The 20,781-nt window shown below is 36.2% G+C and overlaps 1 protein-coding gene across 4 annotated transcripts in view; it reads right to left on the bottom strand.

The window, feature by feature from the left end:
- Positions 1-20,781, bottom strand: part of MCC (MCC regulator of WNT signaling pathway) — a 236,033-nt gene that overhangs the window by 38,769 nt on the left and 176,483 nt on the right. For all 4 annotated transcript variants that reach the window (XM_058166079.1, XM_058166080.1, XM_058166082.1 and 1 more), the window contains 2 exons: positions 12,956-13,098; positions 5,037-5,200 (listed from right to left, as the gene is read on the bottom strand). In XM_058166079.1, coding sequence (XP_058022062.1) covers positions 5,037-5,200; positions 12,956-13,098 — 307 coding nt within the window. The remainder of the gene's footprint in view (positions 1-5,036; positions 5,201-12,955; positions 13,099-20,781) is intronic.

The following is a 20,781-nucleotide window of genomic DNA, read 5'->3' as shown; positions in this document are numbered from 1 at the left end:
TTTTCCTAATCTTTTATGAAAATCAGCGTTTTTACTCTTATGGGTTTTAGGTCTCCCTCTACACACATACACACACACTATATATATACAAACACACGCAGAGTATATATGTTATTCTGGCTGTATCTATATACAGCCAGAATAAAAAAAACAAAGTAAAACAAAAAATCAAAAGTCTTTTCTAAACCAGAGTTCCTTAAACTTCTTGTTTTCATAAGCATGTCATCTTATACAGAAAAAATATACAATATAAAACATACCCAGTGCAAACAACAACAACAATAAAACAAAATCCAGCAATGTCACAATGTAAAGAAAAGGAATAAAGAAATTGACAATATTAAATTGCAGTTTAGGGCAGATGTAAATATTAAATTGCAGTTTAGGGCAGGGGTGTCAAACTTGATTTCACTGAAGACCGCATGAGGCTTGTGTTTGACCTTGAGGGCTGGGGTGGGCGTGGCCAGCTTGATTTCATTCATGTCAGGAGTGTCTGTGATGGCCCAAGCGCTCTGTCAGTGAAAAAGGGCTCCAGAGTTCCATTTTCAGCTGCGACAGCCTCCTGCCACCCTCTGCCAGTGAAAACGGAGCTTGGGTGTGTGTATGTGCATGCGGCCTCTCCGAGCTATTTTCATTGGCAGAGCCCGTTGCAGCTGAAAATGGAGCCTGGGCTCTCCCGGGCTCCATTTTCTCTGGCAGAGGCACTGCGCGATGGTCCTTTGCTGTTTCTACGGTGGCCCCATGGGCCAGATCTAAGCACCCCATGGGCCGGATCCGGCCCCTGGGCCTTGTGTTTGGCACCCCTGGTTTAGGGTATCCAAAACAATTTAGTCTTCAAGAGTTTTTAAAAGACCAACAAAGACGGAGCCAGCCAGATCTCTACAGGGAGGCTATCAATAGAGGATGTACAAAAACAGTGTTATTTGCTCCCAACACAGTGACCAAAATTCTCTCTCTCTTCTCCCCCCAAACATATTTGTGGATATTTATTAAATTAATTAACTCAGAAATGGACAAAAATTGATTTAGCGTTGGCAAAGGAAAGAAATAGAGAATCCAAAATATATGCAGATATACCCCCCCTCCCCTGAAGACAGCTAAACATAATGGACATTTTCTTGGTTTTCTTGGAAGGATATGTTGAAGCATTTCCCTCAGATATATCTTTTTACTAAGCTAATCTGAACAGTAAAAGGCCAACTACTGTTGAAAAATATGTAGGTATTTCTTTAGAGTTAAAGAAATTATGAGTATTTCTATGAGTTTTGTTGACATGGATTACTTACAACTATGTTTGCAAGACAATATTTCTTACAACTTATTTACAGTATTAGATTCAAAACAGCAGCTGGAATTCACATGCTGTTGTTGTAAGTGCTATGCATTTTATATTTGTCATGTATTCACTTCTTTGAAATAACAGTGATTTACTTGAAAAGAAAACATAAATTTGCTTAAAATTTTTAATTATGATATTCTCAACTCCTTTCGATTTCATTTTTGTATCTTTCTTGGGCTGCACTTGCCTCCAAACCAAATACATACAGCTACGGTATGTTTAAGACTGAGTCAAGAGGAAATTGTACTTTTAAAGATAAAAAGGGCCTATTTCATTCACAACTTATTATGCTAATGTAAGCAATACTAAACCATTGACATTTGTAGAGTATATTTGCTCAGTAGGCAATAAAGTACATGAAACATTCTAATTAAGTTCTAAAATGGGTAGCAAAGTGCATTCCACTTAATCAGTCGATATATTAAGTGGACTTACTGCTGCTTTCATTAACTAATTAAGAAAAAGGTTACTGTTAACTGAATGAACTACCACTTACTAATGCAAACACTACAGGTTCCTTATCTGGAATAGGCACAGTCTAAAAGGTGTTCTGTACAACTATTCAAATAGCAGTAACTTATGGTGGTTTCAATTTGAATAAATTTGATGTGTTTTACTGACTGTTTTATCTGCTATTCAATAAGCTGACCCAAAGGAATTGGGAATAGCCAATTGCAACTTCAATATGGAATTCTGGGCACTCTCCTTTGTTTGCCATTCTTTTTCATCTCTTTCCAGGAATAAAACCAAGATAGAGCTGCTCATCTCAGCTCTCTTAGGAAGCTGCATGCATGTAGCCAGACAGCTTATCAATGTCTGGAACAGCAGCATGGAAAATGTTGGAGACCTGTTTTTTTGCAAAGTTTTAAAAGAAAAGGCTCTTCCACTTTAGTATTTTGTCGCCAATCAATTGACAGCTGGCTTCTTTTGACAAAACTTGTTACTGCAAAAACTTTGAAGTTCTGAAGAGCACTAAATCTGCTGTCTCTGAGCAGATAATCATGCCTGGAGTAGTTGAGTAATAAAGCAATAAGCAGTGCCATGTAAATCTCTTTTCTCCCCTCCCCAATTGAACTGGAGCAGTTAAACCATCAGTATAAGATGCAGGGTGCATATTCCTTGGTCCTCTGTGAAGACAGACATAACTTGCGATCTGTCCTCTCCCTTTTGTCATATATAGTGTATAGCTGTGCAATTGTGGAAGAAAATGTTATGCTGCTTTAGTTTTTTGTGGGCTCAAGAATTAATAAGAAAAGAAAGATGGGCCATAGGAATAACTGAGCATGAGACATAAATCTGTTGCCAAAGTTTTCCAAGATAGAGAATTCTAAAACTGCCAAAGATAAGGGCAATACAGGTAGTCCTCGACTTATGACCAAAATTGAGCCCAAAATTTCTGTTAAATGAGACATTTGTTAAGAGAATTTTATGACCTTTCTTGCCTCAGTTGTTAAGTGAATCACTGCAGTTGATAAGTTAGTAACCCAATTGTTAAGTGAATCTGTCTGCCTCATTGACTTTACTTGTCAGAAGGTTGCAAAAGGTGATCACATGACCTTGGAACACAGCAACAATCATAAACATGAATCAACTGCTAAGTATCTGAATTTTGATCACATCATTATGGGGATGCTGAAAAGGTCATTACTGCGAAAAATGATCATAAGTCACTTTTTTCAGTGCCATTGTAACTTTGAACGATCAATAAGTGAACTGTTGTAAGTCGAGAACTACATGTATTGCATTTGCTATAGTCATAGCAAAAGTGATTTCTATGACTAAGATCATGCTTATGTTATACCATGGCTATTTATAAGCCCCATTCACATGAAGTGGCAGAAGAAGTACTTCTTTGAGAAAAGATGAATATGTGACCAAAATGAAATCCTTCCACTCACTTAATGATACATTGCTTAGTGATGGAAATTCTGGTCCCAATTGTGGTCGTAAGTTGAGGACTACCTGTAAACTTACCTGCATATACAAAAGTGATACATACTAATCAACAAGTTTAGTCACTAATGAAACTCAAGCACGCATGTGATTAGCATTTAAAAATTAGCATGAATCAAGCTGTATAAACTGAGCCAAAATTTGTGCAATTTTAATACCCCTTATTCCAGTCAAAATGTACATGGTTGCAATAATATTATTTCTCATTGAAAGTGTACACTGTGCTAAGGCTGAGCTATGATCATTCAATTCTGAATATGTGTGTAAAAGTGGCAAAGAACATTGATTAACTATTAACCAATTAACTGTTTGTTGGAAGACATGTTTCTGTATTATCGCAATGTGGGCTCATTTTGAAAATTTCTCCAAATATTTTTCAAATACTTTGACCATCATGTTACTTCCCTCTTAAGTATCTTCTAAACGTATCATTAGAATTCTAATTTCTATTACTATCCACAGCTTCTCTTTTCTAACTTGGTATTTTATATAACAGCACAGATTTAAAGGTGACCTACACAGATCACCTTTAAATAAAAATTCAGGAGCCTTCCCTGAGCTTCTCAGATTGTGGATGCAGAATGAACTTCATTTCTGAAGTATGAAAAAGGAATAAAACAAAATCCTTTTGGAATAAATAAATAATTTTTAAACAATAGCATTTTCCTGTTTGAACAAGAAATGTAGCATGTAGAAAATCACAAACATAATGAAACTTGTTTTTGATAATTATTAATTATAATAAGTTAAATAGGAAGTCTAACTTCCTTATTATCTCTTAAAATGTTTTACAAAGTGTACAAGTTTTGAAAAATCTAAAAAAACAATATATAGGGTACATATCAGGCCAGGATAAGTGATGGAAATAGCACTGGTTGCTCTTTTTGATGATCTCTAGACTTGATCTTATAACCCTGACCATGGTATCCATCTGAAATGGCTCCGGGTTGAGGTGGGGGGCACTGCATTATGCTGGTTCACTTCCTGTCTCTGGGACCATTCTCAGTTGATGTAGATTGGGGGCAAGAGATCTGAACCCTTTATTTGAGGGGTCCATCAAGGGTCAGTACTTTATCTGTTCCTGTTTAACATCTACATAAAGCCACTGGGGGAGAACATCCATCTTTTCTTGGGATAAGGTATCAATATGTTGATGATGTTTGGCCATGCAGTTCTGACCATGGTGAGTTAACCAATGCTACAACCACCCTCTCTTGGTGCCTGAAGTGTGTTGAGGTCTGGATGAGGAGCAACAGACTAAAACAGAATCCTGGCAAGATAAAGTGGTTATGGGTTAGGCCTCTTTGGCTCTTGTAGAATTACCCACTTTGGTCATGGGTGAGGTTACACTACCTCAGACCAATTCAGTGAATAATCTTAAACAAGATTCCCCATCATGTTGCTTTTCTAAAAGGCCCTAAAAACATGGCTTTGTCAGCAGACAGGGACCATGAATGGAGATGAAGCCAATCAAGTGACTGATTTGATTGTGTGGTTGCTGCCATGGGGTGGTATATCCTGTATGTGTGGGGGGGAGGGTTATAGGTTTTATCTGGTGGGTTTTCAAATGTTACAAGCTACCTGGAGTCGCTTATGTGTGAAATGGGCAGCCACAGAAATTTGTTAAACAAACATACAAACAAACAAACATACAAATGCTTCTTTATCAAATAAATGATAATACATGTGGACCAATTACATTATATTCTATAAACAGTTACGATTAACATTAATATTACCACACCTTAATGGCCAAGTCACAGTGTTCACTGGCAGTAGTGAGCTGTTCAATATGCCTGTCAACATCTGCCACAGACAAGCTACAGCTGCTCTTCTTTCTCCCACAGACAACATTCTCCAGTCCTGTCAGCACTCTCTGCAATTCAGAGTTCAAGTCACTACAGGTATCTGAAATAAAACAGAATGTGTCAGATTAGCATTGCAGAAGAGACTACCTCTTCATCTTTCTAATGGGATTAGGGAAGAAGAAAAAGAAGGATGCAGACAAACAGATTCAAATTTTTCTTGAAAATACTATCCTAATCTTGACAACCAAGGTAAAAAATAGGCTCAAATACAAACTTCTTTAAGTCCTTCTTAAAGCTCCTATTGCTCAATTTCTGTGTAAGGGAAATCAAGGTAATTTTTTTCCCTGAACAATACAAATGGAGGTTGGTTGCCATTATCTTTTGGCTTATTTTTTTTCTCTCAGCTCTGGGACTTCCTGATAATCTTCTATCCAAGTATTAATCAGATCTGGCTTTGTTTAGATTTCTTTGAGACCTGCAAATCAGCCTAAAAGTTGGGAGTCTGATTTTCCACAACACGAGAAAACCATTAACTTGGGGACCTCAACAGTAAGGTCACTCTGCCAAAAATGTGAATCATCTACACAATATCACTGAAGCCAACAAATAAGGCAAACTGGAAATCTTCAGTATTATGTAATTATATTCTTCTAAGCAATCTTTAGCATGGCTCACTTATGTTTTATAACACCTAATAACATTGTCGTACACAATGTAAGCCGCCCTGAGTCTTCGGAGAAGGGCGGGATATAAATTCAAATTAAAAAAAAAACTGTCTGTAATACCAGAGCACTATATCCTCATTACAATTTGTTCAAGAAAGTGAGATGATCTCTGTTTTTGTTTGCACTGCATTCCTGATTACATTTATTAAACTGAATGGTCAGAAGATGAATTAGTATAGTCCACCCATATAATGCTAGTGGTGAGGAATAAACTTAATGGCATTCAACAATATACTTATCTTTTATAGGTGACAATAACAAAGTGAGAGGCAGGCAATATATATGCCTACTGAATTTACTAGGTAATGTTTATAGAATCCAAAGTCCTTTCACTTATTTTATTTATGACCATAGACCAAAATGAAAGCAATAATACAGTTATGAACCAATAAAACATAATGAAGAATTACCATACAAAAGGGACAAAAGTTAATGAGAAATATTAAATGTTGGCAAACTTTCTACTTAAGATAAATTTATAGAATCACTCAAACTTTTATATCACTGAAGAATATATTAGTATTTTCTATTTAAGAATTCTACTAAGAAAATCAGCAGAATTTAACAACTTTAATATTTCAATAGATTGTTTCATTTGTAAACATTGCACAACTTCCATTTTAGAGCAACTCATCCTTTAGTAACAAGGGGGAATATTAATTCAGAGTACCAAGTATAAGGAGTAGTGTAGCATAGCAAGACAGATGGAAGGTCTTGATGGTCTCAAGTGAAGATGGACAGAGGTGCTTTGAACATGGGATATCATTGAATTTTCCTTCATCTTCCTGGTTCATTCATAGTAAAACACTGAATCTTGCAATGTAAATGCCCCCTCTTTGTAGGACAGAGATAGAAGTGGTCTGGCTAGATGGCTCAGTGGCTAAGACGCTGAGCTTGTCAATCAGAAAGGTCAGCAGTTCGAATCCCTAGTATAGGTCTCTGGCACAAGCAGGGGATTGGACTAGATGACCTCTAAGGACACTTCCAACACAGTTATTATTCTGTTGTTATTATTATTATTGTAAAATCTCCCCATAAAGAATTATTTGAGCCTTTGCAGAACTTCTGTCCTTTAATAGATCTGAATCAAGGTCTCTGGCTACCATTGGGACTGGGCTAAAGGGCTGTAGTAAGACAATTCCAAGGTCATGTATTTTTCTTAAGAAGAGATAAACTTGTCAGCAAGGACTAAATGAACAAATGATCCATCCTGGAAAATTAGATTTGGCTGATATTTCTAACTAGTATTAGAACTAGGAAAATTAATTACAGCACTGGAAGATTTTGGGCATACAACAGCAGCTTTTCAAGCCATTTGTTAATTCTAAGCAGCTGTAGATTCAAAATCAATTCCAAGATATGTAAAAATCTTGGTCTATTCAGCTGGGATATCATTGATTTTCTGATCATATTTATTACTTAGTAAAGAAAGCCATTTTTAAAAAAATAAATCAATTTGATTCATTGAAGTAATGTGTTGCTATAATTCTGTTGAAAAGTAACCTGAGTCTGGAAGAGAATGACAATGTAAATGATTATTGCCCAATCTGGAGATCAAAATTAAATCTTTACTTTCATATATATGAACTAAACAGAAAAAGCTTCTGAGTGAAGAGCTAGTTGTACAGGAAACTGTTTGCTAGGTACTGATAAATATTCATGACTTCTAAGTTTTTACCCTGGGTGAATTTATAAAAAAGATGTTCATATTGTAAAATATTCAAACTTGTAACTTAATAGTTTTTCATTAATGTAGTTCGAATTCCTCAATCTCAATATGTACATATTGCTATATTTTCTGTCTCTGTAGGCTACCTTCAATGAGCAACTGAACAGTATAAAACTGTTCTCAAAACATAAATTTTGTTAACACAGTATGTAATCTTGGAGGCTCTCTTGAGTCTGGTTGTTTGCTTGCAGCTGTTTCACTACTTGACTAGGTAACATTATCAGTAGTAATGAATGTGGGACTTGTCCCCTGATTTTGTACAATAGCATGTCCTGCTGTATGTTAGTATATAGTGCACAGAACAAATACAGTCACCATGTAGAGCAGATAGGTAGAAGATTAGCAGAGAATATCCATAAATACCAACCAGAAACCAGAAGACATAATGAAAACTCCTTAATCTTACAAGACATAGACAATCTCAACCATAGTTTCAATGGAAAACTGTGAATATCAGAGAACAAGCTAAATACAAAAACGTTAGGGAATTCTTGGAAAGTTCTCATTCTGACAAATCAGCCACTAATAGACAAAGAAATAAACCACATTTACACACCATTCAAAAAAGACAATAAAAAGCTAAGAAGGAAACAAAAAGATCAGAACATATCCTCTCCAGCAACCAACACCCAGATAAGTAGGGATAAACACTAGACAAAAAATTAAGAAAAAACAATACCCTAATTAGAGAACTACCAAGGAGGAAGCATTGGAATTGGAATGGCAAGCAACGGGGAGAAAACCCCACGCTCACTAGTACTGATATTACCACCTAACTGGATAATGAAGCAGCTGCAAGCAACTGGCTTAGAGCACTAAAGACTCCAAAGTTCAACTCTGAGCTATGTATATGCTCTTTTATTGGAGAGAATATATATATTATATGGTAATTATACAAATATAATGCATGAAAAGAGAAAATATATGGCTATAAAATTAGTCTTATGCTTAAATAAATTTTATATATATTTAATATACAAATACAATTTGTTGACTTCAAAGCGATCAATAGGAAAACATTCTCAACGCAAACACTGAGATCTGAACTATGGTCCAGTGGTGAGTTGCTCCCGGTTCTGTCTGGTTCTATAGAACCAGTAGTAAAACCAGCGGGAGGCTCCGGTTCATGTGAAGAAGAGCGCTCCCGCTGCAAACCGGTAGTAAAGGTAAGTCGAACCCACCCCTGCTATGGTCATTGCATTTTCTCTACCTGCAAGTTAAACAGAAAGAGACAGTGCATCCTTTCACTGAACTGAGCTCCACGGAGAAAAGAAATTACAGTAGAGTGGAAAGGAAGCACAAAAGAATGGAAGAGTCCTAACTTTAGCTGCCCATCTTTTCTGAGATATTTTGTTGTGACATTCCACTGACATATTAAATAAGAATGATGAAGCTGAAATACTTTGTATATCAAAGATTCTGACATTTTATTGAGATAAATGATTAAGAGTTCTATTGTTTTTTCTAAGGGCTAATTCATAAAAACCTTTCCCATAACAGTGTTTTATATTGCAAGATGTGAAATTTGAACTTTGCTTATTGCACAAATCAGCCCACTTGCATGAAATATTTCCACCTCGATGTTACAATTCTTTAAGAACTGATATTTTAAGCAACTGGAAAGGGTGAAATAGTAAGCACAGTATAAATATGCAACTGCTTCAGTAAGAGGTGATTACTGTAAGAATTCATTCCAACAGTGTTGGGAGGAAAGAAAACTATACGTCATATGTGAATGATAGTTTATGCAACAATTTCCTGTTTGATATGCATGAAGAAAATATATTTCTGTTATTTGCCAATACTTGAGTATCAGAGTAATTAATTTATAAAATTGTCCTAAGGAAACACAAGAGAGAAGAATTAACATTTACTCATTTTAAACTCCTTTAAAATATAGACTGTGTATAATGTTTTCAATAAAAGGATGAGCATACAATAGAAACGGGCAAAGTATAGACCTTGCATAACCTCTGAGCTTTCCTGGAAATAAGCCTTAAAATTGGTTAAAAGGCCACAAAGAAAATCAATGTCAGTGTGGATTGACCACCTCAGGGATATACTTTTGAACTCTGTTTGTTTGCAAAAGACAAACTACAATAAAATAAAAGCTTTAATATACCTATGAGAAAGCTATTTGTTTACAATTAAAATCATGGTTCTGCATTAACTGCATGTTTGTTTTATAATTAGCATGTTTCAGACAAAGATGCAGCAATGAAATTGCTGAATTGATACAATTATTCTCCAATCATATAGAATAATTGTAGTTTAAGGATTACCAAGAACTCAAAGTTGTTATTCTTATATTTCAAACCATCATAATAATCTGTATACATTTTGTCATACCTTACATAACAGTGCCTTCCTCATTCTTACATTTTACATTGTGGCCTTCAGGCAATTTTCCTTCAGAAAAGTAAGACTAAAAGCAAAAGTGGTCTACATCTTGAGGAGAAAGCAGATTACATAGGATGTACAATATATTCCCAACTAGGGTTTTTTTGCCTATAGCAACACAGAGGCATATTTATATATCAACAAAATAAAAAAAGTGGTTATAAGAAGGCATACAAATGAAAACAAATATACTATTTGCTTTCTGACTGGTATAGGTCAACATTAAGGTATACTAGATTCAAAGGGAAACAGGTGTCACATGTAGAGCAGTCTGGCAGCTTCTTAAAACAACAAACTGAATTTAGCGAATTTTCCCAAACAGGATTATCTAAAGTAACTATAAATAATATAGTTACGTACCTAAAACAAAAACATCTAGAAACCTGCCTTGGACAACTTTATCATTAAATATGCACCTCCAAATTTGCTGGGCCATATATAGCTGTATATTAATCAATCAGTATTAATTATCAACAAATGGTAAGCTAAAGGTAAAGGTTCCCCTCGCACATACGTGCTAGTCGTTGCCGACTCTAGGGGGCGGTGCTCATCTCTGTTTCAAAGCCGAAGAGCCAGCGCTGTCTGAAGACGACTCCGTGGTCATGTGGCTGGCATGACTCAACGCCAAATGATACCCATACTTAAATTTTGCTTTTGTTTTAAGATCTTACAGTAATTGCATCACTATCAACACATGATTGCTTTATAATGGTACATCATTAAAATATGCATAACGGTCAACAGTTATCCCCTTACACTCTATTTTGTGGTTTTATTTTGCTCTGAAAGAATTATAGAAATACAGGGATTATTACAATATAGGGATTAAAAAACAAAACTTTCAGTATACATACATACAAACATACATACATGATTTTAGAAAGCATTTCAAATATTTACATTCAGTATTTCAACCCAGAATGATAAGATATAGATGTGTTTGGAAAATCATTGTTTATAGTTTGTAAATGGTAAGTAGATTTGAATAAAATTATCTTCAACTGCAGTGTTTCATTGTTCTATTATATGCTGATATTTTTTTTGCCACAGCAATTTTCTACATTTTGCAGATCCAATGAAACATTTACTTTTCAAATATTTTGCAATAGCTGGCGCAATAGTAATTTAATTAACTTCTTAGCTGCACCAAGTTATATGTCATAAGAAACATAGTTTCCACACGTGTACTGAGGAAAATTTGAGAGACACACTATACAACATACTCTTACCAATAAATTACTGGTGAGTTTAGAAGACATCAAAATGAATGCAGTAACTATTAGAATTAAAAATGTGTTATCTCCCTGAACTAAACATCAGAATTCAGAATTTTAAAAATGTGACTTAATATACTGACTCTTTCTGTCATAAGTTATTTCTACACAGCACATTGGCTATAGGCCCAGGCAATAGAACCACAAAACCTGCTGGAGCTTGACAAAAACCATGATTACTAGAGTCATTCTGACACAACAAATGTCCCTAACACTTACCAGCTCAGCCAAATGTTATTTGAAACCTGCCATCTGTATAAAAATTACACAGCTTTAGGAAAGCAGCAAGTCTTGGAAGAACACAGTTTTTCATTTCCTTTGTTATTTGATCTAATAGTACTAGCAATCTATGAATTTACACAGTTAATTGTATTAGAAGAAAAGTAAAATCTTCAAAAGCTAATAATTTAATATAATATTGAAGAAAATGCTATATTTAAATTAATATATTTCATAATATTTTTAAAAAGTAAATGGACAAATGATAATGATGTACTTTAGCACTTTGCAAACATTTTATAAAAGAATTACCTCCAATGTCATTTCTGATTTTTTTTTACTGCAACTAAATCCTCAAGTGCAAACTTGTTGCTGAAATTAATATTTTATATCTATTTCTGAGTATTGATCTTTTATATTTATTTTAAAAACTTATATTAAAAAATAATGTTTCATATTTTTACTTTCCTTTTAATGTCTGTGGATGTCAATTTTTTCCTTCAAAGAGGCTACAAAAAAACTGAATTACTATTAAATGTAGCTGTTTACCTCCCATTTTAAAAGATTAGGAAGGTTTGCTAGTTATTTAAATTTATTGAAATAGGGTACCATATACTTTATTGAGCTCCCGTTACTGGTCCCAGCTTCTGCCAACCTAGCAGTTCGAAAGCACATAAAAAATGCAAGTAGGAAAATAGGAACCACCTTTGGCGGGAAAGTAACAGGGTTCTGTGTGCCTTTGGTGTTTTGTTCTGTTTCCCTCCCCCCAATACTCCCAGCAAAGAGTCAGTCAGAGGCCTCCTTTTCTCCTTTTATTTACATAGATAGATGTCCTGGCCACGTCTACCCACGGGCCTGCCAAGTTTCTGGAGATAACGAGGAAATTATAGATAAGGCCAGAATTACTCACGAATATATTCTTCCCTCCATTGATACAGTTTGCCCGCGCAAATTCATTGCTTTGTCCAAGACAAAAAACCAGGAAGTCCCGCCTCCTATTTATAGTCTCTGCAGATGTCACTGCATGACAATTATTACTTGGCTTTATCCCAACGCTGCTTCTGCTGCGCGCGCCGGTCACGTCTGCGCAGTCTTGCATCACTCCAAAACTGTTCTTGGGGCGTTGCCAAATCAGAAGAAGGCTCCAGAGAATCAGGCCTTGCCGGCCCCTCCTCCTCCCTTTGAGTGGGTGCCAGGGAGGGAGAGGGCTCAAGAGAAGCAGGGCTTGCCAGGTCTTCTCCCTCACTTTCTGAATCATCCGAGTCCAGGAGTCCGGGTCCAGGAACCTGGGTCACAACATGTTTAGTCATGCCGGCCACATGACTACGGAGACGTCTTTGGACAGCGTTAGCTCTTTGACTTTGAAATGGAACTGAACACCGCCGCCTAGAGTATGGAATGACTAGCACATATGTGTGAGGGGAATCTTTATCTTATGCTTTATTAAAAATATAACTATATTAAATATATTAATAAATATATTAAAACTATAAATATATTCAAAATACCAATGTCAGCTGTGACCACAGTTGACTGGTTTTCTGGAAGAGAAGCAGAGGTCTGATCTTGGTCCATGCTATGTGAATCATCATTGACTTCATGTTGACTCTGACTAAGTTCTGATCGCAGTTCAGAATATTCATCTTCTTCTCTGAGGAACGAAACATAAAATATTCAGAATAACTAAATGTAGTTTAATAATTTCAAATGATCAAAAATGCTTTTCATAGATATTCTATATTACATTCAGTAATATCTAAGATGATTGTAAGATCTAAGACATTAATACAATGGTCAATAAAGGGAACATAAAGCTCACAAAATTAATCACAGAAGGTATTTAAAAAAAGCTATAGTACATTCAGTGCTGTGTACTAGTGATTCATAAACCCTGCTTTCAAATTGTTATTTTATTCTTTTACCATTTATAACTTCCAGGCTTTCAGAATAGCCAGAAATGGACAGAAATACATAGCTTAAACAATTCCACTTTATGGCTGAATGGAATTTCAACTAAGTTCCATCTGATCTACTCTCAGGGATCGCTCAATTTTTCTTTCATTATTCCTTTGCTAGTGTGTGCGGTTTTTACTTTTAAGAAATGCATTATTTCACAGTATTAATTGGCAGTATATAAATGAACAGAAAATATACCAAATTGGAAAAATCAGACACTTTTTTTCACAGAAGACTATAGCTTGGAATCACTTTCAGTAGCATATCTCTTCAGGCATGCTAAAATTAATACGGGTAGTGGTCCTTGACTTATGACCACAATTGAGCCCAAAATTTATTGCTAATTAAAACATTTGTTAAGTGAGTTTTGTCCCATTTTATGCCTTTTCTTGCCACAGCTGTTAAGTGAATCATTGCAGTGAATCTGGCTTTCTCATTCACTTTGCTTGTCAGAAGGTTGCAAAAAAAAAATAATGACCCTGGGATACAGCAATTGTCATAAATCTGAGTCAGTTGCCAAGTATCTGAATTTTGATCATATGGGAATGCTGCAAGTGTGAAAAATGGTCATAAGTCACTTTTTTCAGTCCCATCGTAGCTTTGAACGGACACTAAATGAACTGTTGTTAAGTCTAGGACTACCTGTACTTTAAAAACTGCAGAAGTCATTTTATACCTTATAAGAAAATTTATACTATTGTGCTGACATATTGTACATAAACTATTTACAAGTACTTCACTAATATATTCCAATACAAATAGATTGTATTGTAAATACTGTATATAGTTCAAGGGCTTTCTCCTTCCTAAGAAAATATTTAAGTTTAACTATTCAAATACAACTGAAGGCAGTAATGGAAGATTTTGGATGCCCACAGAATTCCTTCAAAGATACCTAGATTTGGTTGAGGATTTTCCTTTAAGAGGATAGCAATTATTTGTGATCAAATACTAGCTGTTTATGATCAAAGGAAAACATAAAATTATTACTTGCTCTTCATGTAAGTGCACAACTATTCAAACTACCAAAACTAAATTCAAATGAGAAGTATTAGTTTATTAGAAGAACCAAGAAATATTCCAAATATGCCAGAAGTTTGTTTAAAGTTGAGATCAAAGCCATACATTTATTAAAGAAGAGAACTAAATTCTAAATAGAACAGTAACTGACACACAAATTAAAATACATGATAATGAAATATTGGTTAATGCTCTATGAATATGTTAATTACTGGGAACATTACACTCTAACAATAATTAGCCTTAAGCAAAAAACAACAACAATTACCATAATGTTGAAGACATGTCTTTTTTAGTTAGAAGGATAATTTGTTTGCTTGCTTAGTCAACTCTCTGCAATTAGTCATTCATTTCAAAACTTGAATTAATTCTTTCCTGGTGATACAACTTTTCACCGTATTAAAACTAAACACACAAGATGCTATGAATCTCAAATTTATTCTGTTTAGCCAAACTGGATTAAATTCAAACAAGGAGGTTATGTAAGCTTTTTCTTTGTGAAAACAAACATTGCATACATGTTACAGCTGAACACAGTACAGCCAATTGGGAGGGCATCCCTTATATATGCAATTTCCTTCATTTAAAGGAAAGTCTGATCAGTCTTCTTTAATTTTCATTTTATAGAATCCATTTAAGGAATATCTTTTTCAAAATTAATTTAGTTTTGAAAGAAATCTGTCTAATTTAACATATTTCAGTTTAATATGCTCCCTTTCTTTATAACATATGCAGGCTAATATCCTGCCTCTGTTAATATTAATATTTCTGAGTTAAGTATGACTTCATTGCACACAACTTGTGTTTCCAACAAGCCCCTTATACCGTGCATATTTTTTCTTCTTGCATATTTTATTTAGTAAATAAATGTCCCATCTCCCCTAGATATTACACATATTAAAATATACAAAATTAAATATTTATTTCTTTATTTATTTTATTCAATTTTTATACCGCCCTTCTCCCGAAGGACTCAGGGCGGTGCACAGCCAAGTAAAAAATCACAGTATCAATATTAAAAGAGATTAAAACAAACATATTATAAAGTGGCCAGATTTAAAACGAATTAAAATATTAAAATATAAATAATCCACTAAAATTTTAACCCAATAAAATTTTAGGCCAGTCCCGCTTGAATAAATAAGTGCGTTTTCAGCTCACGGCGAAAGGTCCGAAGATCAGGCACTTGACGTAAACCAGGGGGAAGCTCATTCCAGAGCGTGGGAGCTCCCACAGAGAAGGCCCTGCCCCTGGGGGCCGCCAGCCGACATTGTTTGGCGGACGGCACCCTGAGGAGGCCCTCTGTGAGAGCGCACGGGTCGGTGGGAGGCAACGGTAACAGCAGGCGGTCCCGTAAGTACCGGGTCCTAAGCCATGGAGCGCTTTAAAGGTGGTGACCAAAATCTTAAAGCGCACCCGGAAGACCACAGGAAGCCAGTGCAGACTGCGCAGGAGTGGTGTTACATGGGAGCAACGAGTTGCTCCCACTATTACCCGCGCAGCTGCATTCTGGACTAACTGCAGCCTCCGGGTGCACTTCAAGGGCAGCCCCATATAGAGAGCATTGCAATAATCCAGGCGGGAAGTTACGAGGGCATGGGTGACCGCATAAGGCATCCCGGTCAAGGAAGGGGCGCAACTGGCGCACCAAGCGTACTTGGTGGAAGGCCCTCTTGGAGACGGCCGCCAAATGATTGTCAAACGACAGCCGCCCATCCAAGAGGACACCCAAGTTGCGCACCCTCTCCGTTGGGGCCAATAACTCGCCCCCCACAGCCAGCTGCGGCTGCAGCTGGCTGAACCAGGGTGCCGGCATCCACAGCCACTCCGTCTTGGAGGGATTGAGCTTGAGTCTGTTTCTCCCCATCCAGACCCGTACGGCTTCCAGACACCGGGACAGCACTTCGACAGCTTCGTTGGGGTGGTCCGGGGTGGAAAAGTACAGCTGTGTATCGTCAGCGTACAGATGATAACTCACCCCAAAACCACTGATGACCTCGCCCAGCGGCTTCATGTAGATGTTGAACAGGAGGGGCGATAGAATCGACCCCTGAGGCACCCCACAAGTGAGGTGCCTCGCGGTCGACCTCTGCCCCCCTGTCAACACCGTCTGCAACCGGTCGGAGAGATAAGAGGAGAACCACCGATAAACGATGCCTCCCACTCCCACTCCCTCCAACCGGTGCAGCAGGATACCATGATCGATGGTATCGAAAGCCGCTGAGAGATCTAATAGGACCAGGGCAGAGGAACACCCCCTGTCCCTGGCCCTCCAGAGGTCATCCACCAACACGACCAAAGCTGTCTCCGTGCTGTGACCGGACCGGAAGCCAGACTGGAACGGGTCTAGATAGACGGCTTCATCCAGGTACCGGGGAAGCTGCCATGCAACCACACTCTCTACAACCTTTGCCACAAAGCGAAGGTTGGAGACTGGACGATAGTTACCCAAAATAGCTGGGTCCAAGGAAGGCTTCTTGAGGAAGGGTCTCACCACCGCCTCTTTCAAGGCGGCGGGGAAAACCCCTTCCAACAATGAAGCATTTATAATTCCCTGGAGCCAGCCTCGTGTCACTTCCTGAGTAGCCAGCACCAGCCAGGAAGGACACGGATCCAGTAAACATGTGGTTGCATGTAACCTTCCCAGCAACCTGTCCACATCCTCGAGAGCCACAGACTCAAACTCATCCCAAACTACCTCAACAAGACGTGCCTCCTCCATCCCATCTGGATCATCGCAATTTTGGTCTAAACTATCCCGAAGCTGAACGATTTTATCGTATAGATAACCGTTAAACTCCTCAGCCCGTCCCTGTAGGGGGTCATCCTGCCCCTCTTGACGGAGGGAGCGGGTCACCCGGAACAGGGCGGCTGGGCGGTTATCTGCCGATGCAATGAGGGAGGAAACGTAGGAACGTTTTGTCTCCCTCATTGCCACTAGATAGGTCTTAGTAAAAGATAATACTTATATGAATTATACTTATATGAAGAAAGTAAGTACTTTCTTCAAAAAAAGTGTTGTACCATCTCTTTTATTTGAGGAATCACAATCTTTGATTTTTTGGTGTCCTCTAGGTTAGTGGACTCCAACCTTTCTTTTTTTTTTTTTTTTTTTTTTTTTATTGAAAGAGTTTTAAAAAAAACAAAAACATTTTCCCCCTTTTTTCCCCCTCCCTCCCAAAAAAAAAAAAACAAAACATCCCCTCCTCCCCACCCCGGCTTCCCGGTCAATCACAAGGTAAAGTCCAATCCAAATAACCACATCCAAAGCTTTTCGTCTCCCAACCCCCTCCCCATTACATAAAATAACTTTCTAATTATTCAAAGGCAATCTGATATTTCTTAATCTGATATCTGTTTTGTAGATAATCAATCCATTTTTTCCATTCAATTAAATATCTTTCCTGCGTATTGTCTTTTAAAACGCTGAGATTTTAGCCATCTCAGCCAAGTTAATAACTTTCAATATCCATTCTTCTATTGTAGGTATCTCTTCTTCTTCCAGTATTGTCCAATCAACAGTCTTGCTGCTGTTATTAAGTTCAAAATCAGTTTAGTCTCAATCCCTGTACAATCCATTATAATTCCCAAAAGGAAAAATTGTGGCAGGAACTTTATCTTCTTCTTCAGTACATTTTGAATAATCCACCAAATTCTTATCCAAAAGACCTTAATTTTCTTGCAAGTCCACCAAATATGAAAATATGTAGCATCATCACAATCACACCTCCAACATTTCGCTTGGATATTAGGATACATACATGATAATTTTTTGGGATCTAAATGCCATCTATAAAACATCTTATAAAAATTTTCCTTAAATTCTGTGCTTGTGTAAACTTAACATTTCTAACCCAAATTTTCTCCCATGTTTCCAACATTATTGGTTCCTGAATATTCTGTGCCCATTTTATCATACAATCCTTTACCAAATCCTTTTCCGAATCTATTTCAAGCAACACATTATACAATCTCTTTATATGCTCCTGGGTCTGATTTCTAATTTGCTTTATTAAATTTTCCTCCCTTTGCATTATACCAATTTTTTGATCTTCTTTCCATCTAGCACTTATTTGCCCATATTGAAACCAAGTATAATTCCTCCCTTCTTCATTTAATACCTGTAATGATTTTAATTGCAATCTACCTCCTTCAGCATACAAAAGTTCTTTATATGTAATCATTTCCTGTTTCTGTTCTATATTTATATTCTCTATTGCATGTCTAGGGCTCGCCCATATAGGAATCTTATAATCTAATTTATAGGAATATTTATTCCAGACCAAAAGAGCACTTCTCAACACATGATTCTTAAAAGCCCTATCCACTTTTTTTCCATAAAATAAGTACGCATGCCATCCATATAACAAGTCATAACCTTCTATATTCAAAATTCTTTCCTCTGTTAAGTTAAACCAGTCACTTATTACTGAAAGGGTTACTGCTTCATAATATAGTTTAAAATTAGGCATTCTTAAACCACCTCTTTCCCGTGAATCCTGTATTATTTTCATTTTAACCTCGCCTTTTTACCCTGCCATATAAATTTATTAATCCCAGTCTGCCAATCTTCCAAATTTTTATCCTTTTTAATTATAGGTATCATCTGGAACAGAAACAAAAATCTAGGTAACACATTCATTTTAATAGCCGCAATCCTTCCCAATAGGGATAACTGCAATTTCTTCCAGCCATTCATATCATTCTGAACTTTTTGCCATAGCAAGTCATAATTATTCTTATAAAGTTTCTTGTTCGATGAGCTAATATAGACCCCTAAATATTTAACCTTTTTTACTACCTCAAATCCTGTCATTTCCTCTAGTTTTTGTTTCTGTTGTATAGACATATTTTTAATTATCACTTTTGTTTTTTTCTGATTTATTTTAAATCCTGATACCTTTCCATATTTATCAATTACTTCCAACAAAAATCTACTTGAATTTATAGGATTCATTAACGTAACCACTACATCATCTGCAAAAGCTCTAACTTTGTACTCATATTGTCTAATCTTAATTCCTCTATTTTCATTAATTCTCGTATTTTATCTAATAATGGTTCCAGAGTCAAAACAAACAATAATGGTGATAAGGGACATCCCTGTCTTGTTCCTTTCGCAATCTTAATAACTTCTGTCAAACTACCATTTACTATAATCTGTGCTGTTTGCTCTCCATAAATCGCTTTAATTATTCTAATAAAACAGTCTCCAAATTGCATTTTCTATTAATTTAAATAAAAATCCCAATGCAATCGATCAAAGGCTTTCTCTGCATCCAAAAAAATAAGTGCCGCTGAAGTATTCTTCTTTTCCAAATATTCCAATATATTAATAATCTGTCTAACATTATTCCTCATCTGCCTCCCTTTTATAAAACCAGATTGATCAGTATGAATTCTTTGTTGTAAAACTAACATTAATCTATTTGCTATTATTTTTACAAAATCTTATAATCATTATTTAAAAGTGAAATCGGCCTATAGTTACCAGGTTTAGAGCAGTCTTGCTCCTCTTTGGTATCAGTGAAATAAAAGATGTTTTCCATGACGGGGTATTCCCACCCTAATTGTATCTGATTAAATAATTCTTTAAGTGGGCCTAATATTTCATCCTGTGTTTTTTTATAATAAGTTGCTGTAAGACCATCTGTACCAGGGGTTTTCCCCATTTTTAATTGTTTAATTGCCTCCACTATTTCTCCAGTAGCTATCGGCCGGTTCAGCTCCTCCCTCTGTTCTAATGTTAGAATATTCACCTTATAATCTTTCAAATAATCATAAATGTCCCTATCCAATATTTTGTCTTTTTGATATAGTGCAGTATAAAATTCTGAGAATGCCTTTTAATTTTATCCTGTTGATATCTCTCTTTACCTTTATATTCTATTTTTTGTATGACACGTGCTTTCTGTTTCTTCCTTAAATTATATGCCAACCATCTCCCAGGTTTATTTGCATTACAAAAGGTATTATGTTTAGCATATTGTATATTCGTTGCCACCTGGTCTGCCATTAACATATTAAATTGACTCTGTAATATTTTTATAGCCTCTTTAAGTTTATGATCTTGTGGGTTTTGAATTAATAACTGTTGCTTCCTTTGAATTTCTTCTTCCAAATATCTACGCTGCCTTTGTTTATTATTCCTTTGCCTGTTGTCCAAATAAATCAATATCCTCTAATAAACGCTTTGCTCGCTTCCCACACAGTTCCTATAGGTGTCCCTTTGTACATATTAAAATCAAAAATTCTTTTAACTGTTTCTTACAATAAGTAACATTATCCTCATATCTAAACAGATTTTCATTCAACCTCCATGTTCTACCACCTTTTTTCCCTTGTAATAATTCCATCC

The sequence above is a fragment of the Ahaetulla prasina genome, chromosome 2 (assembly GCF_028640845.1).
Source record: "Ahaetulla prasina isolate Xishuangbanna chromosome 2, ASM2864084v1, whole genome shotgun sequence".
NCBI lineage: Eukaryota > Metazoa > Chordata > Lepidosauria > Squamata > Colubridae > Ahaetulla > Ahaetulla prasina.
Note: the sequence above shows the minus strand (reverse complement) of the source record. Positions and strands in the feature narration are given on the sequence as shown.